The 26,523-nt window shown below is 38.2% G+C and overlaps 1 protein-coding gene across 13 annotated transcripts in view; it reads left to right on the top strand.

Moving 5' to 3' along the window:
* Positions 1-25,542, top strand: part of MARK3 (microtubule affinity regulating kinase 3) — a 64,350-nt gene extending 38,808 nt beyond the window's left edge. For 4 of the 13 annotated variants that reach the window (XM_075029758.1, XM_075029760.1, XM_075029759.1 and 1 more), the window contains 8 exons: positions 684-837; positions 2,377-2,594; positions 7,534-7,637; positions 12,401-12,565; positions 13,291-13,548; positions 15,936-15,962; positions 20,754-20,798; positions 23,038-25,542. In XM_075029758.1, coding sequence (XP_074885859.1) covers positions 684-837; positions 2,377-2,594; positions 7,534-7,637; positions 12,401-12,565; positions 13,291-13,548; positions 15,936-15,962; positions 20,754-20,798; positions 23,038-23,383 — 1,317 coding nt within the window. In that variant the 3' untranslated portion in view covers positions 23,384-25,542. The remainder of the gene's footprint in view (positions 1-683; positions 838-2,376; positions 2,595-7,533; positions 7,638-12,400; positions 12,566-13,290; positions 13,549-15,935; positions 15,963-20,753; positions 20,799-23,037) is intronic. The other 9 variants (XM_075029765.1, XM_075029766.1, XM_075029771.1 and 6 more) reach the window with 6 other exon arrangements.
* The last annotated feature ends 981 nt before the right edge of the window (positions 25,543-26,523 follow it).

Genomic DNA, 26,523 nt, shown 5'->3' with positions numbered 1-26,523 from the left:
CATTCCTGCACAAAAGTCCATTATGCTTAAAAGCACATTATGCTAATCATCAGTGTCAGCTGTCCAAATGATGCTATGTTTGTTCTCACCTTGATCTGAGTCAGTAAACTCTTGCCTTTAGGCTCCCCAAAACTACCCTGCTTACTCAGCAGTTACTCCTCTGAAGGACTTTGTATGCCAGTTACTGTCCTGTCTAGTCTAGGAGCTCAAGTGTGAATATGCCAGCTGTAGATATTTTAAAAGAACCAAGGAGCAGGACCGATCAACCTAAAAACATTCCCACGTTGTAGATTACTTTTCCATATGATGCTGAGAGGGCTCAGCATCTGTAAGCTGCTCTTGGTTCCTCTGCTGTAGGAGTTGGTGTGGTGGCTTCCACAAAATGTATTCTCTCTTCCTGTTAAAATCTTAAGAGAACTCTGAGGAGACACTATTGAAAGGAGATGGGTTTTCTTTATCTGATTGTCCTTTGAGGAGCTGCAAATTCCACTTGAGTTTTACCTAAGACAGTTGCACAAGAATCTAAGAGAAGGGACCTCTAAGCAACTTCCTTGCTGACTCAAAATTTCCTATGTACCAGAGCCATCTTCCTTCTGTCTCCCTGTTACTGCTCCCCTAATATGGTGGATGTTGAATTTGTTTTGTCTGAACTCCTTGTTCTAATATTCTCATTTGTATTGTAGTTGGATGCAAGTGATTCAAGCTCCAGCAGCAATCTTTCACTTGCCAAAGTTAGGCCAAGTAGTGATCTTAATAATAGCACTGGACAATCTCCTCATCACAAAGTTCAGAGAAGCATATCTTCTAGCCAGAAACAGCGGCGGTACAGTGATCACGGTGAGCAATTCTCATTTTCAGTGTTGCAGAATATAGTGACTTCCAGTTCTGTTTGGTTTCTGAATTTGTCTCCATCCCCTAAAGGTAAGGAGGACGACAACAGTGTAGCTCACAGCATGGTGGTTAAATAATTCACTGAAGAACCAATTTTTTTTTAAATGGTTTTATAAAGCCTTCAAAAACAGCATTCTAGAGGAATGCTGAATACAGCAACTTAATTCTCTTATTTTGCCTTGTCTTGTCCCTTGCATTCCTGACCGTGCTGGGGAAGTCTTGTTACACAAATTGAAGAGAGTGTTGCAACCCCCTTTTTCATGAAAAGCACAGCACTCCTCCCCCATGCTCTTGTATGTCTGTTCAGCTTTTGTTTTCTTTGGCACTAGTAGGTCAGCTTGTGTCTAAAACGAAGAAATGTCAGTTTGCCAATATTTCTTGTTTCCTGTTTCCTGAGGGTAGTGTCACTTGATTGTCCTGCAGGAATTAAATTTCTAAAGAACAGTGACTCAGACAGACTTAGAACTCTACTGTTTAATGAGTGTGCAAGGTAGTAGCTTAGGGTTTTCTAAATATCTTAACCATCTTCCTGCTCAGACACTAACTCATAAAAGGAGTCTGTGTTTAGGTCTGCTTTTAAATACCTCAGGTGCGTTCAGAGGTTGCTTTCCTTGGGGAGTCTCCTGGGATGACAGTTACTGTGTTTTCTGATGCTTTTTAATATATATATTCTCTATATATTTATGTATTTTATATATAGTCATCTGTATTTTTAGATGTTTGTGTGTATACATACACTTTTTGATTGTTATTAAAACACTAACTACAAAATTGATGTATCCTCTTCTGAGAAGGTGTAATTGAGACAGCAGAAAACACAATCCTGATGTACTTGCATGCTTTTCCCAGTGTGCAGGAACCTATTAAAGCAAGAGGGAGCTTGCCACTGTTGAATGGGCTGCCTCATTCTCAGGTGTGCTGGAGCAGTTTTCTGTTCTTGACACACCCAGGGAGGCTAGTGGCAAACCGCTGCTGCTTCTGGGCTGTTCCAGGAGTGCAGTCCACTGGCTGTTAGTGCTGCTGGTGGTCCAGGGTTCTGTCACCAGGTACCTGTCTCAGGAGCCTGGTTTTATCAGAAGCTGGCTTGAACAGCATGTGCCAGCTTTGTGCTAATGAAGGATCATCTGGTTTGCATGAGTCAGTTACTTGTTAAGTGTCTTTAAGGTGACTCTAAAGGGGTTTTTGTAGCAAGCCAAACCAGTGCCAATACTCAAACACCAGAAGCTTCCGTGAAATTCATAATTTTTTCATGGAAATCAAGTAGTATCTTCACCTGGAAAGGTTTTTGTTTTTCACAATATTTTGCTGTCTTCTGAAATATGTGTACTTTGATAATTTAAATAATTACCTTTTTGCAACTCTGATTCCCAGTGTTAATTATTTTGATTCTCATGTGTGAATACGTTTCCATTGTAGAGAAAAATAGCTACTGAACTTCTGAGAAGAAAAATCCTTTTCCTGTTTCTTTTGTGTTTCTTTTTTAAGCTGGACCATCCATCCCCTCAGTAGTGGCATATCCCAAAAGAAGCCAGACTAGTACTACAGACAGTGACCTCAAAGAGGAAGGAATTCAGTCAAGAAAATCCAGCAGTAGTGCTGTTGCAGGAAGAGGAATTGCACCAGCTAGTCCAATGCTTGGAAATGCCAGCAATCCCAATAAGGCTGATATTCCTGAACGTAAGAAAAGTTCGGCTGTTCCTAGTGTAAGTAGAAATGCTTATTTATCAAAACCATGAAGTGCTTTTGAGGGGTGAAAAAGTGTGATATATCAGTGGTTCTGATTTTACTTTTCATTACTTTTCAAAGGTGTATTCCAACCTGTATGTAAAAGCAGTGTGCCTGGCTTTTGTCCTTGTGGGCTTCCACCACCTGCCCCTAAACCTCAACAACAAAAAAAACCCAAACACACTGAGGTGCATAACTAGTGAATTCACAGGGTTGAGCAGTAGGCAGTGTGCCAAAATAAAGAAACTCTTCAGTTCAGTTTGGCTTTAACTTGTATACTCTGTGGTGCCTCCCTCTGAGGCAAAGTTGGAAATCTGTTTTCACGTAAGTCTTGAGTCTTATAACATTTAATTACTAAAACTTTGGGGGTTTGTATTGAAAAACTTCCTTCTTTTCAGAAGAAATAACTTCCCAGTCCTTTATTCTTCTTGGAATGATTTATTTTTTTTTCTAAACTTATCCCACAAAGCTGTCATATTTGGTCATGTGCTCAGCACCATTACTTACAAAAATGAGAACAGAACTTCCTGAGCTCACAGCTCTTTGACAATCTGAAGCAAAAGTAGTAATCTAAGATTTGTTTCACTTTATTGGCTCTGTATTGTCAGTTGGCTCACTGGGTGATAGTGACTTAGCTGGAGGATTTCAGCCAAAGAGATGGCCTTGGAAAGACGTGTCTTCTACTGTAGCAGCTGTCATTCATAAATCTGAACAAGAGCTCATGATTTTGGGCGACCTTTTTCTGATTTTTGTGGTCCCCTGCCCTTTCCCTTGTTTTTTGATCAGTCCAGAAACCATTCAGATTTTTTTTCTCCTTACATGACAGTTCTTGGCTACTGAGCCTCAAAATGGTGGGATAATCAAATCAGTTTTGTCCTACATTGAACTTCCCTCGGTGTTGTGTAGTGCCTTATTCAAGAGCTTTGCATCACAGTTACAACATATGTTGTATTTAGTATCTTTAGTATTTTGATCTGCTATTCTACACCACTCCCAAATCCTGGGGATTTATTCTAGTAGTCTTATTTCAAATTTCATACTACTGTAGCTGAAGTAAAATCTGAGCTCTTAACCATAGGATCTTTCTCTCTCCTGATTCAGTGTGCAACTGATCCAACTGATGTTTTACAAGCAGTGGTACAAGGTGGTGAACATGGAATCAGACTTGTGATGCCACTCAATTAATTAGGGTTTAAAATTGTCTCTGTTTATAGGTTGCGATGTCAAACAGTGCAAACTCTCTTTTTTATCTTCTCCCCTGGCTAGAGATTATTCTTTTGCTTTCTGGCTGTTGGGCATAGAGGGAAGCACTGACTTTTTTCACAATTCCTGGAACTGATTAGGGAGTTTTATTTCTTACAGTATTAGCATGCATCTAGAAGGAAAAAAAGAATGTTGGGAGTTTACCATGTTGTCCTGAAGTTGAAAAAAGTTTGAGGTGGAGAGAGTTTGTGTTCTCACTGAGCCCTTAAGACCTAAATTTGGTAATACGGTGAGAAAATCACTGAAGAGACAGAAAAATATTGTTTAAAAACAATTATTACTTTGACAGATACAGTGAAAGTAGTAGAACTGGTCCTCACTGGAGACCCTTAGCCAGTTGTGTGCTGCTCTTATTAAACAACAGAGCTTACAAGCATGCACTTAAGGATAAGAGTTGTGCTTGTAGAGCTGATAGCTAAGTCTGGGGTTGAAGTAAGGGGCTCCAAGCTGTACCTCTGAAGTTGACAGAGCGTTTAAGCTCTTGCAAACTAAATAGTTCTGCAAGCTGAACAAGCCCACATCAAAAATATTCAAGTTCATTGGGCAAATACCAAATCAATACTGAAAACCTGCTACAGGGGTTGCATAGGTAGCAGCAACTAGTAACAACTTGTTTATTACTCACAGCTTTGGATGTTTCCTCAATGCTTGTAATCAGGCTGCCCCAGAGCCCTTAGTATAGCTTCAAGAAAATTGGAAGAGGAGGATAGATGGTATGTTTGGAAAATCATTTAGGACCAAAAAACATACTAGTGCTCTTAAGTAAATAGATTGGTTCATTATTGTAAGTCAGAAGCTGATTCTTTGAAAGTTTTTCATCAGTCCTTGCCTTGGTGTCTCAATGTGAAAATAGCCTGCCTAAGCAGCGGACACAAGACTCCCTAGGAAAAGAGGAGGACTCTGTACCACAAATTTGTCCTTTGTGCTGTGATTGGACCTTGTGCGTATGCTCAGAAGTCTTAACGTGCTTTTGCATTGTCAACACCTTCTGCAAAGAAGGCAGATAGTGCCACAAGGATGAACTTATGCAGCTAACCCTGACCCTAGGGGTTGTCATTCCATCAGGGAGTAGTGTGGTGCTGTTGACACCAGTTTCAGGCTCCCTGTGCTGTGCATCTATGCAATTTAGTCATGCAGTAGATTGGCTGAACAAAAAAGTCATAGCTGAAGAACTTCATTGATGAATTGTGAAAGCTTGTATGCTAAAAAGTGTAAAGGCCCCAATACCAAGACTGTATTCTTGCTAAAACTGACATTTGAAAGCTTGAAATGCTTAAATCTCTTCTCATGACCTCTGAAATCTGAGCCAAACAGAAAAAAATGTATACTGATCCTTCTGTCTTTGCATTCCAGAAAGAGCTGGGAAAGTCCATCTTCAGAATCCTCTGATTTCAGATATGAATAACAAAACTTGTCCACTCCCAAACCTGAAAATGCATAGTCCTTAAAGTTTGATCCAGCACAGAAATGGCTGTCTTGTCTTTCTAGATGTGCAACATCACAGTACATTTTAATGTTATGTGGTGTCTTCTCAAGGGAGACAAATATTTAATGTTCTAAGGGAGCAGGTAGAAAGAAGGAAGCCACCCATTTCTGTGTGTATTTCCCACCAGAAAAACAGTCGGATTTTCTAGGTGCTTCATTCTCTAGCATGTTCAGGAACACAGACCAAAATGATAAGCAAATATTAATAGGCAATACTTCAATGTACCATTGGTGTGTGAGGGCTCCGCAAAGTATCTTGCACAGCGTGACCTCTCAAGAACATACAAACAAAACTTCACCTTAGGTGCACAGACTTCATTGCTAGCAAGTTTAGTAAAGAGAGGGGAGTTTGCCCAATGACAAATGTCAGAGAAAAGTGGAAGAATCAATGTGACTTTTTTTTTAAATAAACAAACAGATTCAAAGACAAAGGATGCGTAAGGAATAAAGTACAAGGAAGGGGCCAGGAGGACTTCTGCTGATGCTTGGCACATGCCTATGCCTAAGGAATATCCAGTGAAAAATTCTTGACAACCCTTGAGACAACTACATCCATCTTAGATTTTAATTAATAGTTTTGCTAATCTAAAATACTGTTGATACTCTTTGTACTTTTTAACACCAGGAGGTTGCGCAGTTCACTTGGTTTCGTTTTTGTTTGTACATTCACGTAAAGATGTATAACAGGTCAGCAGTCTTTTAAAGAGGCAAGATGGCTTCATTAAATCTGCTGCTCAGGGATTGCATTGCTTGAGACTCCCTGTATAGCAAATATTATGCCTTAAGGCACTGGAGGAGCTTTTGCTGGTTATTGAGAATATTCCACTGTAACAGTTTTATTTCAGGTTTGGAAACAAAAAAGGTTTGTCTACTCTCCTTTTGTGCTTGAACTAGTTTTTCCTTTCTTTTTTTTATCCTTCTTCCCATGATTCTCTACTGTGACCATTTATGTAAAACCTTTTCTTAATGCTATTTTGAAAATCCGCTGAATTTCCCTTGTCTGTCATAGCAGTAATTCTTCAAAGAACTCCAAAAGGTTAGTTGAGCATGAAGTCCCCTGCCTGATTCTTAGTGGCCATCCTTACTCAACATGTGCTTATCCAGGTGCTGACCAGTCATTCCCTTAAGCTAGCCTCCTCCAAGACTTTCCCCAGCAGTGATGTTTAAAGTTAATAGCCTATTTTGCTTCCTGCTTTGCCCCGTGATCCTTTTCTTTAAAGAAAAATTTTAAATGTTTTTTCCACTTTTCCAACCATATGCAGTTTCCTGTGTTATGTTCTTGGGGTGGGGAGAAAAAAATATAAGGCTTGCCGGCTTTTACTTCCTCTACAACCTGGGTGTGCATGTTTATCTGGACCACCATGCTTTTCCTACAGTAATTGCATCTAACTTTTTATAATTCTGTTATCTGTGAATTACCTAGCTTCTCAGTCGTTCCTGGAAAATTGACCGCCAACTTGGGCATATCTCCACCCTCTTTCTCTGTAAAGACAGAGGCAAAGTAATTCTATTTCTTTTCTCCCTTTAAAGTAAGGTCTGTAGTTTAAGTTCCCCTGGTTCTCTTGTCCTCAATGTATTATGCTTGTATTTAAATGTATATTTTTTAAAATGTCTTATTAAAATTCTCTGCAATTTGTCTCTTTAATTTGACTTATTCTTCCCTGTTTTTAAAACTTGTCTAGTGTTTTATAGTATTTTAATATTTAAAAGTCCATGTTTACCTTCCCACTGAATTTTACCTCATTTGTTTCTTAAGTCTTTGCTTTTCCTATCTTGTTTAAGGGTATGGTTTTAACTTAAAGGAAAATTCTACAATCTGCAAGTGGTAAAGTATTTCAAAAATAGGTTATAAAGACATAAGGTATCCAGATGTAGATGAATGCTATACATGCTGAGAGTTTGTAATTCAGAACATTGGTAATTAAAAACGTTAAGCGATATTTGTTTTGAGCCATCAACATGAAATACAAGAACAACTTGTTAGAATTATTTTTTGTGATTGCGTTATTCCTTAAAAATACTGGAAGGTGTTTGTATATTAACTTAATTATTGTAAGTCTTCTAACTGTGTAGAACTAGCATGAAGTAAAACTGCCTTCAATTATATGTAGACTTAACCCCAGAAAAGCCTTTTGTGGGGAATAACAAGCCTGTGTTTTTTAATTGTAGAATAATACTGCCCCTGGAGCAATGACGCGGCGCAACACATATGTTTGTAGTGAAAGAACCACTGCTGATAGGCATTCAGTGATACAAAATGGCAAGGAGAACAGGTATATGAAATGTCTTCATATGGTATATGTCCCTGTCTTCACATTTGCAAAAAATTGTAATGCCTAATTTAAAAATCAGTAATACTCTAGTGTAATTCTTAATGAAAGGTGAGTACAGATCCTTGGTTATGGAGCACCTGTAAGTATGTTGGGTTTTTGTTTTTTGGTTTTTTTTTCCTATACTTAATTCATACAATCTTTATACTTAGAATGTAAAAGGAAGTTCCTAATTTCTGGTTAAATACATGTCATATTTGTACAGCCTTCATCTTAACTCAGCTGTTAACTCCTGTGGCCAAACAACATACGCTTGCAGAAGAGGTTTGTTTACTGTCAAACGACAAAGTCCATCTCTCTTGGGCCATTCTCTTTTTACATTTCACTCTAAACTGTACTTTGTTGGGATTATTTGGAATACTGTTTTTCTACAAAGTCTCAGGGAGAAGGTCAGTTTTTTCTGAGGAAAGATGAAACAGTGGTAGGCCATTGTCTTGGACTAATAATGTTCCTTACCGATATTCTTGTAGTGTAGTTGCTTCCCAGTGTTTACAGAACTCATCTTGAGAAGGGATGCACTGATACCTCCATATTCTGAGTGAAAACAGTTAGAGAAATAACAGGTTTCCTCCTACTTTACTGAATGAAAGCCTGACTGCAGCATGCAATGGAGTTGGAGTTAACCAGTTCATGGGTTAGCACCATGGCCATGTCTAGTGCCATCCTTACCTGTGTACCAAAGACTGAGAGCCATAGAAAATAAAGATAATAGTGAACGTATGCATTAGGTATAGAGTAACACTTGTGAAACATACCACCAAATTTCCTGGCTGGGTGAGGTGTTTTAAGTTCCAACCACCCATTCTTCACAGAATTTTCCTGGTCTTAAAAACTGGTAACAGTTAAGTACTTGACCATTGCCAGGAGAGCACCCAGAGAGCTAGTACTTAATAAAAATGCTTAAGCTTGGAGGAATATGTACATCTCTCCTACTCTTACCAATTTTCTCCAGCCCTTCCTAATTTTATGATATATTGTAAAGGGTGGGAAGAAAATGCTTTTCTTCTAGGTCGGGTTTAAGTTGGTGAAAGATCTGCCATTTTTTGCACAGAATTTTTCCACTTCCTCTCAGCAGTTCATAAGGAAGAGTGGCAAAGTTGTGATGTTGCATGGAAGGTCCTTCTGTCCCTTGTTTGACTCCTGGAGCCTAGGGATAAAGAACATGATTTTGACCCTGTCTCTTCCTCCTAGCTTTCTGCAAACTGAAAGTGATTAAGAAAAAAGTCAAGTATAAGTTTGAAGAGTGCCAAAAGTCTAGCTGGCCAGCTGGGCCTGCAGTCAACTGTCTTGTGAAGTACAGCACAGCTATTTGGTACTGTCTCTTAGTGTGTCTGTCTCAGCCTTCATTGGTTAGTCCTTGTTAATGTTACCAAGTTTGTTTAGATTAAAGCTCACCAGCCTTTCTTTGATTTGATACGTTAATAGCTTTTTTCTTTCCAAACTGTCTTTGAAAAATGGATCTTTCTGTCCAAAATAGTTTTGATCGGATTCGATTACTTGATTTCTTGGTTTAATTACATTTTTGTTCATCTTTAAACTAATATCTTTGCAATATCTTATCTAAAATTTCTTTATTACATTTTTTTAAAGTTATTAGATATTGTTTACTAAGAAGGCTTGAGATTCAGATGTCCCCTTAATTTAGGAGTAACTTCATAATCCTAAGGAGCTGTCTTCTGAAATTGTTATTTTTTTCCCCAGATTTGAGTTTCTCAGCAAACTACTGTCTTTCCGGTTTGTCGCATATGGGCATTAAGCTCAAAGTTAACATTGAGTAGTACTTGGCAACTACATTAATTCTATTTTATATTCATAATTGGTTATCCTTACATAATTTATCTTTTATTGTCAATATGGTATCCAAACATCATTTGCTTATCCTGCAAACTTTAGCCCTGTTTAGGTCATTTGAAATGTCTGAGCATTTATATTTTCACTGTTGGGGAAAAAAAAATCTTTATAGCTTTTATCATGTATTATTGATTACTACTTTTGTTACTTTTTATAGAGGGTTAAAACAAGAAAAGATAATGAGAATGCATTGCTAATTGTTTTACAATTAGATTTCTCATTGTCTGAAATGCTTCAACACTAAACTGCACATTCATTTTGGCACAATTTCAGAATTACTGTGATTTGGCACAGAATTCAGAACTTATATCTGAATATTTTGTTGTTGTAACTGGGCAAAGGCTTGGCTGATCACATGAAATGCAGGGACCTTTAACGCAGGCTAAATCGACATAGCTGTTGATGGGACTGGCTCTTCAGGATGAATTCTGCCTGCCTTCAGGTGTTTCTGTAGTATCTAATTATTGTACTTTCAACTTGGCAGAAAGAACTTTAGAAACTTGTAATGGTTCTTCTTCTGTGAGGCAAGATCTGACGTAGAACCTGGGCTTTGTATAAATCCAAGGTTTTGTTAAAAATGCTTTCTGTGCTTTTGAAATGCCTATTGGTGGCAAATGGTAAAGGCAGGAGTAATTGCTATAAATGATTTGTTACAGATTGGATTTTAGTTTTTCCATAGCCAGTCAGATATTAACTGTGACCCAGATATTAACTGTGACCCAGTGAAAACTTGGGAGACTTGCCTTAAAAGGCAAGATGTGCACATTTGAAGTCTCTTCTTTCTGTAGAGAAAGTTTTAAAATGTTGCTTGTTCTGCTTTTATCTTGCACATTGAATTCTGAGAAGGCAGTATTTCCAAATGTGTGGAAACTTTGAGGAATTGATAGTCAGCTAGTGGGCTTGGTGTTGGAGAAAGTAGTCTTGAAGACCCCTGTGCCAGACTGGTAGAAGCAAAAAAAAAAAAAAAAAAAAGGTTTTGAAGTTTCACATCCCTACTTTTAACACATTGTGTGGCTGACACAGGCATTCTGCAGAGGACTGCTGGCTTTCCTCCAAAGTCTGAGCATTAATTAACGCACTTGGGGACTTGTGAAACACTCTTCATAATTATAGGCAATTGCTTTAAATCATTTGTAACACAAATGATTTACAACAGCATCAGATTTTTAATAAGCATTGGCACTAATTAGTGAATGTTAGCTCACTGTTTCTGTGTTCCCAGGCTAGTAAGGAAGCTGATTTCTAGCAAAGATTCAGAGGAAGAGATATATATGCTTTAATACGTGCTCTGGTACCTTACTGATACCTTTAGCTATCACATCTTCGGAAGCAGGCGACTAAATAAAACCTGGGTCTAATGTGTTGTAAATCTAGATTCTTTCTCCTTTATCTTTTGCAACAAATTGAAAGGAACTAGAAGTGCTTGAGAGGCTAGTGACCAATTATTTGGGGATTACTTGACTTCAGAGTATTGCTTTTGAGATGAATGTTTATTTCCGTACAATTTCTTAATACCCTGGGATAATGTAAAAGCTGGGCTGTGTTGCAGGCTTCATTGTAGAGATGCATACACGATGTGGATGAAGTTTTCTAGATTCTGAAAAGTTAAAACCAAGAGAAAAAGTAGTAGATTTTGCTAACTGTTTTAGCCAGCAGTTCTGATGTCTGAGCTGTGGGGTGTTTTCTACTAGTGCTTTGGGAGCTAAGCCTGAGAAGTGGGTCAGCTTGATACTTGTAGCTGGACTAGCTTTCTCCGAAGTCTGACATGCCAGAATGAGATAACAGGACTTGAATTTCAGTATGTGCAGTCATGATGTAACGTGGAAGTGAACATGCAGTGTCATGAAACTGTTGCTGACAATTACGATTTCTTAGCCTCGAACAATATTTCTGAACTACAGTTGCCTTACTTTTAAAGCAAACAAGATGAATGACATACGGTGTTGTAGCCTGAAAGGTCCAATACATCTTGTTGGCCTCTCAGTTTTCTCACATCCTTATTGTTACTAGATAATGTGAAGGCTGCAAAGAGTATTTTGGCCCAAAGAAAGAAAAAGATTTCATGCTCCTATTTTAACATATTATACAGCTGGCAGCTTACTGGCCATTCTGCTAAGACAGCACTGTATACCTTCCTTCAAAGCCTGAATGGTAATTTGGAGAATTTAAGGTTCATGGCCAAGCAATATGAGACGCTCTTCAACAGTCATACCTCTTTCTTCAGAGAACACCAAGTGTTATTTATTGCTTCCTACATGTGCAGGTTGATTTATAGTAGCCTTTTTGTTTGGACCTCTCTGGACTTGTTAAAGATCATGATATTGTTGTTTTCGATTGCGCCTGTGAAGTCCCTCAGTTATCAGATGTGGATCGAGATTTGAGAGCTTGCCCAACTTACACTGATTTCTTTTAACATGGATACATTCTGAAAACAAAGTATTTCACTGCAGTAATGGAGCTATCATCAGTCTTTTGGAAAGTGCAGTTGGTGGGGTTTTTTAATGCATTTTTTAATGTTAAGACCAATACGAGTTACATCAGTGCTTTATAGCAGTGCTTTGTCACAGAACACTGAGTTATTCAGGTTCTGTATGTCAAGGAGGGTATCACTGCAAACTAATGCTAATGGTAAGAGAATGATCACTTCATAGATGTCAAGTGATATAGTAAGGATGCTTTTTAAGGGGAGTGTAGGGTAGTTACTACTATTTACATAGAAGAGGGCTGTTAGAGTTCGTGTTCTTTGATAAATCAGTTAATAGAAGGAAAAGTTTGCTTTTTTTCTATGCAGTAGTTTGTTGTTGGTCCATCATGCTCTTCTTTCTGCCTCTGCCTGAACCCAAACCCCCTCACAGCCTGACAGAAATGTTCGCTTACGCAGCTAGCCCTGCTTCAGTTTGTACTACATCCTTCTCCAGTGTTCGGCTGCGACATCAGAAGTCGATGTCCATGTCAGCCTCTGTGCACACGAAGATGATGTTGCCTCCAATAGACAATGGCGCAGATAACTTCAGGCCTATGTAAGAACCTGAAATCGTTGTGAAACTAACTTATACCCACTGCTTCTTAACTTTGTGCTGTGGAATTTTAGTCCTAGATTGTTCTAGTATATATTGCCCACAAGATGTGTGTTTCCTCATTTTTTTTAGTCTTGTTTACATTTGTCTCGTGGTGTGTCAGGCTGTCTGTGACATAATCCTGCAATAATGAACCTTAATTTTTTTCTTAGTGTTAGGAGTATTGGGCGTTCCCTATTGTCAAAGTTTGTGGGAGACTTTAATTCTGTATCCTGAAGGACTTCACTACTTGGAGCAGTTCACTTGTAGAGAATTTTGTGTAGGATACTTTCAAATTAGCAAGATTTTCAAAGATGAATATATAGAATGTGGAGGGAGAGACACTAAAGTTACCTATTGCTTCTCTTTCCTGGGAGGAAACTTTACTTGTCTATTCTTTTATCAGTCTTCAGTGAAACATTGTATGCCTAGTTTATCTGGTCTTTTCCAGGATACTCCTGTTGCATTTTTCTGCCTATGTAGGTTTCTGTTTCGGCAGCCTTTTAATCCTAACTTCTTACAAGTTTTGATTCCATACAGTGCTGTAATAATGTTGATATTTCCAACCCTGGCCTATATAAAAGTGTCTGCTTATGCTTTACTGTAGAATGTAGTGTTTTGTGTTTCCTGCAGAACTGTAGTGCTTCTGGAAAGAAGTTCTAGCGTTGGTTTTTTTTTTTCTGCTCTAGCACTATTCCCGATCAAAGAACTCCTGTTGCTTCAACTCACAGCATTAGCAGTGCAACCACACCTGATCGTATTCGTTTTCCCAGAGGAACGGCTAGTCGGAGCACTTTCCATGGCCAGCTCAGAGAGCGACGTACTGCTACCTACAATGGACCACCAGCCTCCCCCAGTCTGTCCCATGAAGCAACACCACTCTCACAGACTCGAACCAGGGGTTCCACTAACCTGTTCAGTAAACTAACTTCAAAACTAACAAGAAGGTAAGCCTCTTAAAATGGTAATGCAACATTTCCTTTCTACCGGGTAGTAGAAACACCTAGTAGTTCATCGCTTAGGTGGTTTTGTCCACATTCTCTGATTAATGGCTTAACAATTTCTGCAACTTGAAATGCACTGGCTTATGATTTTTTCATAGTTCTTTTTGGTTACAGAAGCTATTTGTTTTTAGCAGTTGAATCAAGTGGAATAAAAAGTGAGACAGTTTGGTCTGCGCTCTTCTATGCTCTTCATCCTCATGTCTCAGGTACAAATGCTGCAGAGCTGAAACATTTCAGCTCAGTTCAAAAGCTGCTCGCTCTGACTTCATGGTCAGTCAGTAGACAGCATAAACTAGGATTGCAGTCTTGATATTTAATGGAGCATTAGAAGCTCAGGTTGTGTTTCCCAATCACTTAGGCTGTCAGTGTTTCCAGAATAACTTTGCTGGCAACACATGAATAGAATTATCACAGGTGAAAGGGTAGGGGCAGGAGACACAAGTTTCTTTTGGCAGTAGTGCTAGCATAGGTCATGTTAAAATAATGGCAGTACTATGCTTTCAGTCTAGGCAGGAGTCTGGTCAAACCTTGAAAAACTTATTCCTGTTTTGACCTTTAGTTCATGTGCAGATGCTGATTTTGGTGTGAAGGTATGTTGGTCTAGCCAAAGCCTAGCTTAAGTAGGTGCTGTTCCTGCACTAACAGTTTTTATTCTAATTGGACTTCTAGTTTCAAATCCATGTATGATTTAAATTAGTTCCTACAAACCCTAAAATTGAAAACCATCATTTTCCTTCTATATTTAAAACCTGTTGGTTCACATACTGCATACTTCAGACCACTCTGATACCAACAACTTTTGTTTGCAGAAGTGAGGGTTTGTTGATCTTTGCCTTAAGATAATCTTCATGCTTTTGTACCTTCCTCATCAGGTGAAATTTTTTTGAATATATCATTCTGATCTTTGCCTGCTTGCTTTTGTTCTAGGCTTACATCACATCAGCACCAAGCCATTTCCTTCCTGTCTGTTCTGTGATTATATGTTCCTCTCTCTCTCTCAGCATCCTCTTCATAGTCTCCAATTCCTACAAAATAATGCTGAGCCAAACTCACAGTTTTTCACAACTGGCTGATTTCAATTTAGAGACTGAATTTCTTTAAAAATTTAGAAGTTGTTTCTGTGAAAAACAAAAATGTGACAGCCTAGCCTTTGGTAAATGTTTTACCCTGCTCAGCTCTCTGCCAGCTAACACTTCCCTGGGAAATACTGTACTGTATGAAATTCTCTTTTTTTTCTTCTTCTTCTTTTCCCCTTTTTTTTCTGTTGAGAGGGATAAAAGATTAATTTGAATTTCTTTTTAAGAATTAAGTCATCTGCTTTTTGTCAAGTGAAGTCTTAATCAGACACATTCTTTTGGCACATCTTTCTTACTGTACTTTTGTTTGTAATATCCTTACTTAATTTTCCATCTGACGTTCCAAATGTGGATGCTCAAACTGTGAACATGTAAGCTTTTCACTCGGTTGTTTAGGCAGTATTCAAACTTCTGTCACTACCTCTGAGTTTCAACTTTTTGCAGTGCAGTGTGGTTTTCTTGAAGTTTTTCTGCCACTACTTTTGACAATAGTTTAAATTGCATCTGAACTTGATTAAATAACATGCAGTTGTAATACAGTAGCACTGTTAGAGATGGTTAAGTTTGCACTTGGAGGACCTTTTACAGTTGGGGCTCTGTTTAGTATAGGTGCTGTACAGACTACTAAAGAGGTGAATAGTGTTATCAAAGGACATCGTTATGTTTCTTCTCTCTAAATAAATTATAAAGAACCTTGAAACATGTTAATTTATTTTAGCATTCTCTATGGGGAATCAGAATCCTTTTGATTATGAACTACGTATGTTCTGGTGTAGGCAGTTGTTACATCTTCTGTCACTAAATTAACTAAATATTTAAGGCAGTTTTTGGCACAGCGTGGCTGACCTAACGTGCTGAAGGAAGGAAGAAACCTAACTCTGAAAATACTCAAGATCTAATTGCAGTAGAGTTACTGATTTTTGCTTTCTATTTGAAATACATGAAGAAAATCCAAACATATTTTTATGTGGCCTTGCAGATTGAGTTTCAAAGTGTTTCGACACTAGTACGTATTTTAATTCATAATAACTACTGGTGGCATATTCCCAGAAAAATTAAGTTTGGAAGTAGCAATGTTAAGATTTTGACTCTTCAGACCCTAAATCCTCTGCCTAATCTCAGAATGTATTGAAGTGTAATTTCATTGCGTGTTTTAAATGAGATCTTTTTGCATGTTTCACTCTAAATGGCTTTTTCAATTTATTTTGTACAAGACTTTTTTGTTAATTATTATTTTGGCTTAATTTCTTTTAGAAACATGTCATTCAGGTTTATCAAAAGGTAGGATTTATTTATATTTAAAAAAAGTGGCTCCTGCAATTAACAACAGATTTGGCTTTCTAGCCTTGGTTTTCTGAAAAACTAAACTTTCTGCTGAGAACTAAATACTTTCTTTCTTGAGAGGAAAGCATAGAATAAATCCATTAACTCATGATGATACTTAAGAATCTGTGGCACCTGTATAACAAGATGCTAAGCATGCCTTGTGAATTCTTCTTTCTTTGATAGAGTTGGTAGTACCAAAGTAATTCTGTTCTCTGTACTAATACACTTAGCATGCTTATGTTTGAAGAATGAGGTGTTTGATAACAATGATGAAAGTATAAACAAAACATAAGGTTACAAGCAAATAAAGGTAAGTGATTCTAAATTTACATTCTTTCTCTCTTTGTTCTGTGATAATTTATAAAAAAAAAAACAGTTTGAAGTGTTGCCTGCAGTTGATGCAATAGAAGGCAAACTGAACACAGTTGTGAATAACAGTTTTGTATGGAAGATTGAATGAAGATGCAACGGCTGTGTACTTATTTTAAAATGGGATGCATTTGCTGAAGTGAATTGCAGCTGCAGTGCAAAAAGAGCACTTCAGTTATAAACAAAAAGTATAACATCTATGCAAATTTACGGACAAAAGGGAAAAGCTCAGAAGTCTGATTTGCATTTCAAGCCCAAAGGATTTAATTTAGTTTTACAATTTGGGAATGAATCAAGCTGCTATGTATCTTGTCAATCCATTATGATTCATGAAAGTTGGTTATACAATTTTGATCCGCAGGTAAATATTCCAGCAGAATTTTGTAACACTCTGTTCAGTTGTATGATAACTTGGAGCTTCTTAAAGGGTAGTACTTTCAATTTCCAACTACTGATCAAAAATAGGGAGACAGGGCCAAAAACCAGACATCTGTTTTAACTTTCAAAATGCAAGGCTATGCACGTGACTAATTTGAAGTTTGTCAGACCATTTCAAGGAAATACTTTGATTAGGGCGACCTGAGACATGTAAATTGCTGCCTAAATTTGGGATTATTATGTACAGTCCGAGTCCTACCTGATTTAAATGAGTAAATTCCATGCAACGGTATTAATAATCAGAGCTCTTCCAAACATGACTATGTTTAGAACTGGTGTTGGTTGCGCTGGCTGGCATTGTCATAGCTGACTTGAGAAAAAGAACACACACCAACTTTTAAGGAAGGAAACAGTCCAACACAGCATACAGATGAAACTGAGCAGCGGAAATAGTTTTAACCCATTGTGCGTCATGAGTTGTGGGGTGCATACCACATTGTAAGAGGGAGCTTTTGCCTCTCTAGTCACATTGCTTTTAAAACAAAGGGTTGTGATCTGTGCAACCTCCACAACTGGATACATATAAGTTTGTTACACTGCTGCTCTGAAGAAAGATGGAAAATGCCAATATGAGTACAATTTTAAACTAGAAGGTTACTGTTCAAATTTGAGACTTTAAAAAGTTATTTTTTTTAATAATTTTTAAAGATTTTCCTTTGACTTGAGGCCAAGAATCTTAGAATATTGTGGAAATAGCTGCTACAGCTTCCATGAATATGCCTTTTGAGTAAGAGATTTGCAAAGTCTTACACCACCTACACAGGACCAGAGCCTGCTTTTTAAATTCCGTTTTAAGTGTGCATGGTGCCCCTTCATACCTGATCTGTATGTAGGTACAAAATAAAATTGAAAATATTGGAGGTTTTGGCAATTTCTTCTCACTTCTTATGCTATGAGTCTTTGATACTGAAAGAACTACTGTAGCTGAATAGCACGTATATATACTACTGCAACATCATTCTACGGAGCTGAACCAAAAGTCGATAATCAGTCACTCCTTTTTAAACTACTGAGTTCTAATACTGTACTTGGTGCACAGAGGTATAAAATATATATGTATCTCTTGTACCATGCACTGTCTTTGCCAGTCTGCATATTGTGGAAGTCTAACTTAACTTTCTGACAGCAAAAATCACCTTCTATGTTCTGGATTTTATTGCAGCATCTTTTCTCCATTTCCATAAATTGATCTTATTTTAGCGTCTTGCACTTTTTGCTGTTTTTCCGTATCTTTTTAGACAGTTTTCTTTGTGTTTATTTGGATTTTTAACACAGTGTACAAAGATGTAAAGAACAGAAAACACAGCATAACTCAGGACAGATATATGGAAACATTTTTGAAAGCCTTTCACAAGTTATAAGGGAGATAGTGTATAGGCATTGCATGACAAATGAGAACACAACTTTCCTTTATATTTGTTCCATTCTCAAGATCAAGGAGCATCTTGGTCCATAAAATTAATTTATGTAAAAATACAAGCAAAAGCAGAAAATTCAGAGCATAAACTAGCAATTTGTAGTTCCCACAGAAGTGAAGATTGTATTAGCAGTGAGGCGGCCTCAGGGCTGCCTCTGACTTGCAGACCCACTGAAACAGTACTAGCAGTACAGTAAGTGACTGTTCCTGAAGCACCAGTGCTGGGCTGTAGAACTGGACCATAACCATGTGCTTCATGAAGGAAGGAGCATCTAGAAAGACTGGCACAGCTCTCCAAAGCTTGACGTGATGGCTTGTATTTGAGGATGCGTGTCACCGAATGCAGTTCCTCATGCTAAACAAATGGAGCATTGATGCATGGAAAAACTGAGCGTAGTAAGGATTTTCTGAGAGGCTTCCATGAAAGAGTGTTTATTATTTCAAAGTGGCAGGTATTTTGTAAATTATGACCTTCTTAGATTTAGAGTACAGTGGTTTAGAAAGAGAACAGTTTGGCTTAATTTCAACCATGAAAGGGTCTAAGAACATCATTAGGGATTTTCCCTCCCAGACTTTTCTGGACAGATTCCAGTAACAGTAAGACTATTCATTATCAGGGAGACTGGTTGTGTTCCCGTTTTCTACAACCTTTGGCGAGTTTTTTTTTAAAAAAAAAAAAAAACAAAAAAACAAAACAAAACAAAAAACACAAAACACACAAAAAAACCAAACCACAAAAAGCCCCATAAATGCTTGCAGCTCTTAACAAAGCTGTTGTCTTCCACTTCGTAGGTTCACAGTAGGCTCTTTAAAGTTCAAGTACTCTCAATTTTTCAGTTGAGCAGTGTCTTCAAACTTGTTGCTTGCTTTGCCTGGTAAAAAGAGCCTTTCCCAGATCACCTGAAAGGTGTGGATTTGTTCAGCTGGTACATGTGATGGTTTCTCCCTTCCCACCTACTGCCTTCTCGGTCCTACAGAGTTGTTGTCAAGGATGAGTTCAGGGACTGTATATGCAGACCTGAAAAGTCTCTTTCTACCTTCTCCTATATACACAATAGATAAGTAGCATGAGATCTCATGAAAGTAACTACCATTAAAAACCCACTTTGAAGTGCTAGAATTAGTTGAGGACTTGTCAGTTGTTTTCTTCTCATTATCATCTTTATCCTTTTTGCTTGTGACAGCTGTTCATTAGTCAATGGCAAACGTTTCATAGCAGAGACTCTGTCGTACCATGTGCTGTGCACTACCTCAGAGAGCAGGGTTCTGATCAGATGCTGTTGTGACAAGCAGCTCATAGCTGAGTGACTTACCACTTTCTTAATTGGATTTCTATTGCAATAGCAGTGTGAATTTTGAACAAGGAGCAGGCTCCATAGCCTGTACAGCAAGTGCTGCCACCGTGCTCCTCGCAGTGCTAACACAGCGTCTGTTTCCTCGTGACAGGGACTGCAGAGTCCTCTTACAAGCCTGTTCCCTCACCACAACCCTCAAAAGGCAGGAGGAAATTAAGCCTCGTAACACCCCCCACACCCTGATCTAAGTACTGCTCTGCATCAAAAAATAAGCTTACCATCTTACATTCCTATCCCTAGACACCTGTCAGCCAAACTGCTTTAATAATTTACATTATTCAGTGAAGCCATGTACTAGCTTAGAGTAGTCTTGATAAGAGCCTTATAAAAGCAGCTTCCCTGCAAGCAGAATTAATGCTGAGATGTCGAACCATGGTACTGCAATAATGGGAAGGTCGAGGAAGATGATTTTCCCCTTAATTCTGCTTGATAATGTGTTTTCAAAAAATGGTAGTGATCAGCAATGTAGCTTTAAGCAATGCAAGAAGACAGAAAGCTTGTTTATTCTTAGATGTGGAAGATGCGTCACTGTGGGAATTAATAGGATAGAGTTACCACAGCTTGAGAAAGCTTGGATTTACCTCTAAACTTTTGTTAAAATACATATGTATCTTGTTCTTTTGCGTTAAGGTATTTGGTATTGTTTTAAACACCTAATACCTCAGATCTGATGTGCATAAAAACACACAGGGTGATGAGACTTGTCTGTAAATAGGATATTTTTTCAAATATATATTGTACTCCCAGATAAAACTTCTATATATCATTAGCCTAAAAATAACTGGGAGTTATTTCTCTTTTAGGAGGTACTTACTAAATAATAGAATAACTTCAATACACTTTGTAACTTTAGTTTCACATTTTCTGCTTTTAGAAGTTCAACTTTATTCAGTGAGTCCTACAGTATTAATATATATAGACATTCATTTTAAAAATAAGTTATGGTCTTTTTAAAAACTGTAGTTTATAGACTTCCATTTGGTTTGACACTATATTCTGAATTTGGTCTAACCTATGAAGTTCTTTACATCTTTGTTGCTTTGTATTTTAACACAACTTTGGTATGATTGCAGTATCTTTTAGCAACTACTCAGATATTGTATATTATAGTGTAAGATTTGTCTTCTCTTTCCCACTTCCTTTTGCTTCTGCATTCTTTTCAATGAGGCTCCCGACTGAATATGAGAGGAACGGGAGATTTGAGGGCTCAAGGTGAGGGTAAAATTTTTGTTTAAAATGTTACGTAGGTGAGTTTGAACCTTTCTCCCCTTGATTACGTGGCATAGTGGCTTCAGGCAGCAGCTTTTGTTTCGTGTAAGGCTTTGAAACTAAACAAAGAAGCATTTCTGTCTGCAAAATGGCTATTAAAGCACTGACTGACTTGGTTCTAAACTTTCATCTTTCCTGTTGCCTTTTCCCTTGTGTGTTTATTTGCATTTTAGTCATTATAATTTGCTGTTGTCTTGTAGATGTGTAGGTAAGTGGTCTCTAGTGAGGCTGCAAACGTGTGGGATAACCACTGAAGGGTGATAAGATATGTCTCATCTCCAAAATCACAGAAAGTTAAACAATATTTTTCATGTTATACTCTTCTTCCAAAATCTGCATATCAAAAAATACTAGAAATGATCAAACTTGTGCTGGTTCTGCCAACTGTTTTCAGGTAGAAAAAGCTTTCAAAAAATAAAAGGAGCATTGACTAAAAGTTGGTGTTCCCCCTGCCCTCTTACAGCCTTATTAAATTAAAACCTTAAATTTAAAACAAAGTTCTCTTTAATTTGCTTGCTGAATTTTATAACATCTGGCAAATCATGTAGCTGCATTTGACAGCATAATTCTATGACTCTTGCAGTTACTGAAGTCTTTCTAATAGAAGATAAAATTATGAAATAGGTTATCTTTGAGAAATCTTATTTATTTAGTTTTGACCTTGCTATCGCTTTTTATTTAACTTTTTCATAACTGCCTACTTTTCATGGTGGTAGAAGAAAAGCATTGTGTAACCGGAAATCCATTGCCAACTGTTTTAAAGAGCAGCTTGACTTAATACTGTAAGTCAAACTTTGAAGCTCAACATGAGACCTAAACTGCATGGTTTGGGGTCAGTTAGGTTAGGTATTTTCAGAAAATACTGAAGCATGACAGTCAATGTATTTAAGTCTCTTGTCCTGAGGGCAAGCAAATTTGAAGAGGCAACTGACAGTGTGCAAATATTCATAAAGCAAATATGTAATTTTTTTTTCCCTGGAGGTCCAAATATAGTTCCTTATTCTTCAGCTGCGTGACCACTGATTTTAATTGAAGTAGAAGAATCATTGCAAACTAGAAATTTCTGGAACGTTTATTTTCTTTGTCCTGCATAACTTCATTTATCCTTACAAAAGGAAAAGCTTTTTTTTTTTTTTTAATTAAAAAAACAAAACAGTTGCAGACTTGGGAAATGCAGCCTCAATATTTTGTGCTTTATTTCTTAAAACTGTGACAGTAATGGTAACCATCTTATTTGCCATCTTTACTAACAATGTTGAGGTGGTGTCTGATAGTGACTTCCAACTCTTCTTCCTGCATTTCAACCTCAAAGGCGCTTAGCTGCATAGCTTGTAGCAGCGAAACATTTCACCACTTTACCTCTATCAGTTGTTGGTATTAAACAAATTACTTAATCTCTAAGTTTCCTCCCTGTTGAAGGTAACTCCAATAGCCTACAATGTGGTGGGTTTCTAGTGATCATCTCAAACACTTACCAGTGCAGGAAGGCCAGAGTGAAACTGAACCAGCCCAGAACTGGGTGGCACATGTTGGCCCTGGGACAGTAGGTGGGTGACCCTTGGCAAGGTGCCCTGGTCCTGCTGTCCTTCCTCCTGCTTGCAGCTAACTACTGTGGGATGCCATGGGCCCTCCCAGTGCTTGGTCTCCAACCTGCTGCACAGGAGGAGGTGCAGAGGAACCCCCAGGATCTTTCTGCACAGGCTCATCCCCGTTGCGTATGAGTGGGCATCTCCCATGGGCTGGCATTCCTACAACCTGGGCTGAGCACCCTTTAGTCACAAGTCACGCTATTTGAATGTTCCAGAAACTTCTAGCACAGACTTGGTGTTTCAGCTGGCCGCGTGGCCTAAGAATAGGGGTTTGAGCAGAACTTGCCTTAAAATTGAGTTGTAGGTGATGCATGTAGTTCTACCTCTGCAAGGTTGTTTCCCTCATGCTCCTGACTCCAGTGACTTCCAGTTGTCGCCCGTCGTACCATACCTTTGTTTCAGCCCCAACAGCTAATGCTTCACCTTGACTGTGTGTCTGTACAGCAGCTAGGAAAGCGGGGCATTGCTCGCAGCCGGAGCCTCTAGATGCTGCTCTAATACCAGTAGTGTGCGTTGAGTGTTAGTTTGCTTCACTAACATGAAATGTGGAGAAGTTAGCTGGCCCTGCTAACTAATAAATTCTTGTCTTTCAGCCGCAATGTAGCTGTGGATCAGAAGGACGAGAACAAGGAAGCCAAGCCTCGGTCGCTGCGTTTTACCTGGAGCATGAAAACCACCAGCTCCATGGATCCCAATGACATGATGAGGGAAATACGAAAGGTCTTGGATGCCAATAATTGTGACTATGAACAAAGAGAGCGTTTCTTGCTTTTCTGTGTCCATGGAGATGGGCATGCGGAAAACCTTGTACAGTGGGAGATGGAGGTGTGTAAACTGCCAAGACTGTCCCTGAATGGAGTTCGCTTTAAGCGGATATCGGGAACATCCATAGCTTTTAAAAACATTGCTTCCAAAATTGCCAATGAGTTAAAGCTGTAACAAGAAAAATAGTTAAGTTGTAAATTAGTTAGCAATTTCAAGTGTTTTCGAGAATTCCGATGGAAATGTATAGAATAACATTTAGGCAATAACTTCTGCATCCTTCTGAATAGTGATATTAAAAAAAAAAAAAAGCTGCTGAGCTGGGAGGGAGAGTTGGACTTTTTTATAAGTGCACTACAGCATTAAAGTTGCCTACTATGTAAAATATTACCCCTTCTGCTTTATTTCCATTGCTCCTAAGTCTTTGACAACAATTTGAAACACAGAATATATTCATTTAAATATGCCTCCTGTTTGTGTGGACGTGTGAATGTACAGTATGTGTGTATAATATATAAAGTATTATATGTAAACAATTCATTTACAACATCGAGCTGTACCAGTACCTCTTTTTGGGCTAATTTTGGTGCTAAAAATTGAAATGGCCAAGGAGGAAACACTTGAGTTAATATTTAAAATAACTGAAGCGATAATCAGTAAATGCAGGTTTACAGTTCACTGCTGTGTTAAGAAAAAAAAAGTGTGTGAAGGGTTTGGATTTACGGTTGTGAACATTATTAGTCCTGTTTTCTAAGTAGATCTCATGAGATTATTAAAAATTCACTTTTACTGAGTAAGTCTTGCATTATATTTTGCCCACCTATTTATTATTTAAGTCTGAATCAAATTTTAAAAATGTAGTTGACTTGTGCATTAAAATTTGGGTAAACGCTTCCATTCTTCTGCTTCTGCTAAACTACTAAAATTGTATCTTTGTCCTTTTGGCTTATTGAGTATTGATTGCAGCTAAGAACACTTTTCTGTTGTTCCACCATTCCTGTACAGAATGAGGCAGTCTAAAAGGATGTGCTAAATGCTGATTAGTGACTTTTTCTTTCAGACCAAGTTCTCTACATTAGACTAGGTCAGACTGATATAAAGCACAAAAGGACTCTCAAATAGTGACAGTATTTTGATGCAAGTCGCCATGTCCGAGTCAGTGCCATTCTGGGGTGTTGCTGCACATGTGGCAGTACTGTCCTTTGCGTTCTGGGTGTGTACAGTATTGAAACCCAAAAGTGGGAATCAAATTGGCTACTGATCTCCTTTGTTGTAACATCCAACTTGCTAAACTACAGCCATAGGCAGTAGCAGTTAAAACTTTTCCTTGCAGCTCTCTTCCAGCGTGCTTCCACTTGGCTCTGGTTGTATTGCTTTTGATGGCTTTGTGCCAGTTGTGTCTCCTAGCTTCTGCTGCAGAGGGAGTCCGCTGTCGCTCTTTTAACATGCAGTGTGGAAGCCTGCCCTTGATGAACTCCGACAGCCAACTAGCTTTCTGTAGGACGCAAAGATACTTTGGGATGGTCCCCACTTTTTAACCATCACTGTGGTGAGCCGGATTTGATTTTGCAAACTAGAATGAAGAGATTTCTTCATGCATTGTTTCCTACTGATACTCAGTTTATTTCATCAAGGACTTATGTAGATAATATCCTGCATTATCTACTTGACTTTTTGTATTACTGTTTTATGGTTATATTTCAGTGAAACACTTAAGCATGTACTTAACATGTGCTTTAAACTGGAGCCTAAATTTGCATTTTAAATTTGCAGTGAGCTGATAGTTTCTCATAGTACACAGTTCAGATTTGACCCGAGGTGAAAATGCAAAATCCTTAGTATTTTGCAAGTTAGTTCTTGTTATCTGTAGTCTGTGAAGGCAGCAGACTTCCCCTCTCTTTCCCCCTAAGCATTGATATTGATTATGCTAGTTTAAAGGGTAATCATAGTTGTTAAATGTAGTAAATATTCCTGAATTTGCATTTTATTCTCTGTATATTCTGTATCATGCCATGGCTTGAGAACTCCAGGTGCTACTGGAGTTCAGTTGGCTTTCAGTGCTCTGCCCGTGCCTGTGCTGCTCAGTATGGTTTTTTCCATGAAAACTCCGTTTTGTAATAGCAATAAGACATTTCAGGGCAGTCATTGTACTTTCTCAGGTGAATGGTCACCTATCCTTTCACTTCCTAAATTTTAAGCACTCCTCCAAATGTATTTTTTTTCACCTGGCAGTGCACTTTGTTGTCTGAACTGAAAAAGTGTTCTGATAAATGATGTAAATCTGTATTCGATGGAAGTTACAAAAGGTTTCATATTAAATGTTTTCTGAAATACTCTCTTCCTACTTCACCTGTTAAGTATGTAATTGTTTCTAAAAAGTGCACCAGTATCATACTTTGGATATTTAAAGTTTGTACTTAGAGTATTTTTCTTAAAGTGTTCTCAAAAGGTTCTTTCAGAGTAAATCTGTATTTGAGGTATTAAAAAAAAAAATTAATCGGAAACAGATTTTTAACAGCTTACTTCCCAAATGCCGTGTAAAATTACCAAGTTGCAAGAATATGCCCTTGTTTCTTTAGCATACTGCATGCTTGCTGTTCAAGTCTCTAGGAGTTGCCTGGAAAGGAAAACTGCTTTCTTCCTATCTCCAAAACAATGACGAACTTCTTCCCAAACACAGGCCTTTTACTTGTTCATATTCCTTGGGGATCTGTGTAGGTTTATCAGTGTTGCTGCTGATACAACTCTGCAGAACAACAGCTGTTTTTTCTCTCCGTAAGAGACAAGTTTTAAAAATACTCGGAGGTCGGTGTGTGGTGAGGAGGTAGCAGCAGGCCTAGGCATTTTGAGATGCATGTCTAGCAACCAAGAAGGGATTTTATGTAATGGTATGACTGGTGTCCTGGAACGTGTGGTCTGAGAGGTGTGTTGGGGAGTGTTTGTAATGGGCTTGTGACTAAATGTTTGCATCGCCAAAACCCGTGTCATCCAGCTCTGAAGATGTCTTTCGGTTGCTGGGTCTGGCAGAGAAAAATGTCTTAAGAGTTTGTGTTGCGGGGGGTTGACTGCTTTAAATAAAAGTGTTTAGATATGTACATTTTAAAAAAATACGAACACTGAGCAGGAACAAACAAGTTCAGATAAACTTTTTCTCATTCAAACCTTACCTGTACTTAGGCTTTCTAAACCACTTCAGTCTATTTGACCTCTTTGCAAGGTCTAAAGTCCTTGACCACGTCGAGAATAAGTAGAGAGGTACGTTAGAGGAACAGCTAGTCTTGCTGGTCTAAGTGTTTTCCATACTACATTCATTCAAG

Source organism: Buteo buteo, chromosome 6 (assembly GCF_964188355.1).
Source record: "Buteo buteo chromosome 6, bButBut1.hap1.1, whole genome shotgun sequence".
Taxonomy (NCBI): domain Eukaryota; kingdom Metazoa; phylum Chordata; class Aves; order Accipitriformes; family Accipitridae; genus Buteo; species Buteo buteo.
The sequence above is the reverse complement of the archived record's forward strand: the minus strand, read 5'-3'. Positions and strand labels throughout refer to the sequence as shown.